Consider the following 6,000-nt stretch of genomic DNA (forward strand, 5'->3'; position numbering starts at 1 on the left):
TGACTTAAGAGCTATCTAGGAATATATTTCTGAGAAACTTGCCTAAGTTTAGGCTTAGGCTGCCATAACAGAATATCATATACTGGATGGCTAAAACAAATAATTTCTCAAAGTTCTAAAGGCTAGGAGTTTGAAGATTGAGAAGCCACCTAAGTCAGTTCCAGTGAAATTTCTCTTCCTGACATGCAAATGGCTGCCTTCTCACTCTGTCCTCACATGACAGAGAGAAAGAGCCCTGGTCTACCTTCCTCTCCTTATAAACACATTAATCCCATGTGGGTCCCACTATCATGACCTCATCTAAACCTAATTACATCCCAAAGGTCCCACCTCTAACTACCATCATATTAGGGGTTAGGTCATTCAACATATGAATTTGGCTGGGGGAGGAATGCAAACATTCAGTCCATAACAATGGAAAATAATTTAAAAACTGTTTATTATAAATTCTGTTGGCTTATGATTAGAGAAATGTGACCTACAAAATTTCTATCACTCATTTTATTAATTGTGATAAAATACATATAACAGAATTTATCATTTTAACCATTTTTCAGTCTGTATTAAGTATTATGGCATTAGGTATATTCACATGGTATACAACTATCACCACTATTCATTTCCAAAAATTTTTCATCTTCCCAAATTGAAACTCTGTACCCACAAAACACTAATTCCCCATTACCCCTCCCTCCAGCCCCTGGAAATCATCATTCTACTTTGGGTCTCTATGAATTTGACTACTCTAGGCTATCTCATATGAGTGGAATCATATAGCATTTGTCATTTTGTGTCCAGCTTATTTCACTTAGCATGTCTTTAAGGTTTATCATTCACTTTTAGGTTTTACTCTGGTCTAGTACATGATCTACCTTTGTGAATGTTTTATGAAGATACAGTATTTAGGAGACACATGCTCTCTATGAGTTTTGTCCTGGGAGTTTTTTGGTTTTTGGGTTTTTTTGGTGAAAGTTCCCCAGTTAGGGATCGAACCTAAGCCACAATACTAACTTGAGCCACAGCAGTGACTTAACTGCTAGGCTACTGAAAAAATCCTACGCTACCAGGGAACTCCTCTATGTTTTTATTTTTATCCTTTATATCTTTATTTTTGTCTATTAGAATTTTCTAATTCTGGGGACGCAAATATTGAAGCATCCAACTACATATTTTTGTCAAGGTCTACTTGCATTTATAATAGCTTTTACTCCTATGTATTCAGCTGTTGTGTTGTTTGGTGCTTTACCACTTTTATCACTGCATAATGAACCCAGAGCAAAAGCATCTGCTTTTTAAATGAAAGCATAATGATTAACTCTCCACAAGTCGATAATTCCTTCCCCATAGAGTTCCCAAAAAACATTTTACTGTCCCTTTGTTAAGTATAAACAGACTTGCAAGAACCACCAGGTATTTATTGAAAACTTACATAATGTGAGGGACATCATATTAAACAAACAAAAAGCTCCCAAAGGAAACATAATTTAGGACACTATAGACAAAAACACAAACACACACATTCAGAGAGATTGTAAATGATATTGTACTCCTAAAACAATACTATGTGCTGCAAAAAAGCAACTAGCAAATGACCTAAAAATTATGATACAGTTGCCAAAATTAAAATTGCTATGTAAAGATGAAATAAAACCGTAAAAGCTTCCAGAGATTAAAAAAGTAACCTACAAAGAAATGGAAATCACTTTAAGTTCTATTCACCAATAACACTTCTATTCACCAATAACAGGTAATAGGGCAATACTTTGCAAATTCTGTGGAAAAATTTTTAACCTAGAATTTTCTACCCAGTAAAATTACCATCAAATATGAAGATAAGTAAAAACATTTTTAGATTCAGCGTTTACATTTCATAGTCTCTTCTTAGGGAGACACAAGAAAGTATTTCATAAAAATAAGGGAATAATTCAAGAAAAAGAAGATATGTGATATAGGAAACAGCACATCAACCCAGAAAAGGAATAAAGAGAATTCTTGGGTTGTAACAGTTGGGAAATAGGCCTGTAAGAAAATAGTCCATGTTGGAAAACACAGGACTCCAGGAGGAAGGAGTAGGAGGAGAGAAAAAGTTTCTTGAAGATCTAACACTATGATTTAAGGAGTATAAATTTAAAGCAGGCAGTACAAGGAGCCAGACTGGCAAAGAAGGATGCGAATAATTAAAAACTCAGTACTATGAGTCCTTCCTGAAACAGTCATACTTGTGCATGGAGAATACACAATCAGTAAAAATATGAATCAAAGTGAAAAATTCAAAAAAAGATAAACTAAGTAAAAGTGGTTACATTAGGGACCATTAAATCATTTTAAATATAAAACTAAGATAAAACACGGTAACTAAGGGCATTGAACAGAATGAAAATAAAATAAACCTTGATAATATAAAAAAATAAAACTACTATTTTTAATAGGGTAAAAAGATGGCAGAAAGTGTTGAGAGATAATTTCTTTTCAAAGATGAAAAATTAGGTAGTCAACTCACTGTCTACAAATTAATTGTTATTTAGTTTTTCTTAATATTAAAGAAAAATTTTAGCAACAGCTCTTTCTTGTAATTAATACTCACTTAAATTCAAATTCCTTCCAATTTCTCCTCCTAAATACACATAAAATTAAATTTAAATTTCTATGTTAAAACAGCACATATAGTAGGATCCCATTTTTATAATACTCCTGTCTTTTGTATCTATATATCTGTAGACCATGATGGGTGGGACATTTGTTTAAAGCCATGATAGACACTTCTACAGACAACAGTGAGTACTTTGGAGGGAGAATATCTTGCATTTTTTCTTTTATATCCTTCTGAATAACTTAAACTTTCAAGAGTTGCTTTTTAATATCAGTGTTTATTGAAGTGATTATGACCCTCATTATTCTTTTTATTGCTCTAATATTTTTTAAAATAGATAATACAAGTAACATGTATATAAAATCCTGAGACAATTATTATGGCAATAATACCAAAAGCTAACATTTGAATGGAACTTTAACCTATATTAATGCCCTTAGAACTATATTATAACCCTGTGAGGTAATTATTTTATTTATTTCCCATTTACCTAAGAAGAAATGGGCTCAGTGCTGATAACCAGGATCTGAACCCAGGACTGGATATTTGTTAATACTATCAACTCTCGGTGCTCAATGCGCAATCTCTTCTATTTTCTAATGTTGCCCTTCACTTAAAACAGAAGACAAAAATCTGAAGTCATCTAAATTAAATATAAGTAAATAAGACAGAATATTTTGAAAAAAATATTTTCAAAAACCAAAATAGAGCTTTGTCATTTCTCAGAGGAGAGAAGACCTTCTCTTCCAGTCTCTGAAGTAGTGTAAACATCATCCGTTCTTCTTGGGCCCTCTTCCAAGAAGAGGCACAGGATCTGAGAGCTACATCTGTGGGATCCTTAGTTCACTGAGTGAGGCCAGGGATGGAACCTGAATCCTCAGGAACAGAAACTATGTCCGGTTCTTAACCCGCTCAGCCACAATGGGAATTCCTAGGCTGACTGCTAAAAGGTTTTTACAAGTTTCCTGAGCTGGTTGCAATTTTATTTTTAACAACTACCATGCATTGGTTCCAAACTGGTGTGAAATATTCCTTACAAAGTAAAACACTTCATTGTGTTCTGTGACAACTTAATCGTCACTTTGAAAATCTGTAAACTGTACATTTTACCTGCTTACTAGAACACCCCTCTTTGAAAACGTTTCAAGTAACTTTAAACATCGTAGGCAGAAATTTTAAAAGAAACGTCAACCATAATTTGTTTTATTTATACACATTCGCAAATAAATGCTGCTACTCAAACCTCAGAATTCCCTTTGCAAACCATGTTTCATTCTGAGGAAGGAAGAAGCGGCACGGAAATCAGCCTTTCCTCTCCTGCTAAGGAGGCTGGAAATAAGTGCATGGAGTGGAAGAGGAGAGGGTGAAGAAAGATTCAGGCTTACAGTCGTGAATATCAATTATCGTTTCAGTATTTATTTACTTACTTACACGCTTAGCGAATACCTAAAAGGGCGGGCAGGTAAGGGAGGAGATGGTGCCAGGGAGAGGTAGACCAGCAAGAGATGGGATTAGGGAAGGTACGGAAAAAAAATAAAAGGGTTGGGGTACTCCTGCCAATCAGAAGACGTCCCCCAACACACACCCCTCCTCCCTCGTCTTCTTCACCCGATCCTCACCTGATCTTCAAGTATCTTGTTCTCCTCGTTCGCCACCGGGATGGCGAACCCATCCTCCCAATGCAGCTCCGCCAAGAACTCACTACTCATGATGACAAACGGACAGGGGAATCTCAGAAAAGGTGCCGTACCGCTTTTCGCGTACCGCTTGTGAGCTGCACCTGAGGCAAACCCAAGAACTCTGCAAAGCTCAGAGGTAGTTGCTACCGGAGTTCTAGCAACCGTTTCGCGCCCTTAGTTACCAAGCAGGAAGTGCTCAAATCCCGAGGCAAAACTTCCGGTTGAGAACTCCTCCCCTGAATCCAAGGCAGTTTTTTTCTTCTTTAGCAGCCGTAGAAGCGAATCAACTTATTACTCCAGAGGTTCGTTGGTGTTGCTAGGTGCCGGCATAACAGTCCTTCAAAGTGCGACTCCAGATAGTCCCGTTGATGGTCCCGGGTGGTGTAAAAATTGGTGACGCCCGCCATCTCCCGGGAACCGCGTTGAGCTACGCAGCTGAGACAGCAGGCGGAAGATGAGGGCTAATGAAATAAACCGGGTTTTCAAGTGTCGGTTGAGTTTCATTAGTAGATGGAATCTCGTAGGCTGAAGTAGACAGGTATTTTGAAGCAGAATTCACTCCCTCGAATCATTGTTGGATGCTTTAATCTTCGTCTGTTTTTAACTTCTGCTCTTCCTCACAATGTTCAGACCCACTGCAAAGTCCTAGCTGACCTCAGTCATGAACCGCACAGAAATGGCAAACTTGCAGCGCAGAGTTGCTACACCTTTATTTTCTCCACATTTTCATTTGTTGACATTTACAAATCTTTAACATAAAAACTTGTATTTCTTCCTAATCTCGAAAAAGGCTAGAAAACACAGTCCACATTATCAAAAGGCATTATTCAGCTAAAGAGGTGCCCCCTTTAGACTCACAAGCACTTCAATTCACTCATTCCAATTACCAGCTTGGCAACTGTAGGGTTTAAGTCTACGGCCTGTGTAGTACAGCTTCTCCAAACTGAAAAGGACAAAACAATCCTTCATTTTCTAGATAATTAAACTGAGGCTCCCAGAGGTGCAGCTTAACTCAGGCAGGACCTAAACTAGGATGCAGATCTCTTAATCCAAACTATGCTCTCTGCCATGAGGGGTGTTCTTGGCTGGAATACTCTCTACCACTGCATCGTGAGGATCAATTTAACTGCGCTTATTAAATAATCAACTTTCTGTAGGTTTTTTTGCCTTTTTGAATTTTATTTTACCTGTTTGTTGTTAGACTTTTTATTATAAAAAGTTTAAATATATGTAAGAATAGAGAGCAGAGTATAATGAACCCCCATATACTCACACCCTGATTTAACATTCATTTTTTGCCATATTAGCTTCATCTATATCTTTTGCTGTAACATTTTTAAAGTAAATCACAGACATCATAACATTTCACCAGTAAATACTTGAGCATGCACCACTGTTTAACGTTTAATGTTTTCTAACATAAACACAATATCATTATCACATATAAAAGAATTAACAATATCAAAATATCTCATCAATATTTTTCATATTCGTATTTCCTCAAATGTCTTGAAAATATCTTTTTATCAACTTGCTTTTTGAAATCCTCTTTTGTGGCTTTGTCTCTGTGCTTACATGTTTTTCCATATGTTTAATCTTATGGACTTAAAAAATAGTGTTTTCAAACAGTACAGTTAGCAAGGCATTGTATTCTCCACTTCTGTAATGCCTAAATTTCCGAGGTGGTCGAAAGAACGACTCTGCTTGTAGAGGGAATTTTGACCTATATGG

At 36.5% G+C, this 6,000-nt stretch overlaps 1 protein-coding gene across 1 annotated transcript in view; it reads right to left on the minus strand.

Annotated features, from left to right (window-relative positions):
* The window catches only part of CCDC39 (coiled-coil domain containing 39), a 56,254-nt gene extending 50,894 nt beyond the window's left edge, over window positions 1-5,360 (minus strand). The window contains exon 1 of the mRNA XM_047787112.1: window positions 4,210-5,360. Within this exon, the coding sequence (XP_047643068.1) occupies window positions 4,210-4,299 (90 nt within the window). The 5' untranslated portion in view covers window positions 4,300-5,360. The remainder of the gene's footprint in view (window positions 1-4,209) is intronic.
* Between the last annotated feature and the right edge of the window lie 640 nt (window positions 5,361-6,000).

Source organism: Phacochoerus africanus, chromosome 1, assembly GCF_016906955.1.
Source record: "Phacochoerus africanus isolate WHEZ1 chromosome 1, ROS_Pafr_v1, whole genome shotgun sequence".
NCBI classification, from domain to species: domain Eukaryota; kingdom Metazoa; phylum Chordata; class Mammalia; order Artiodactyla; family Suidae; genus Phacochoerus; species Phacochoerus africanus.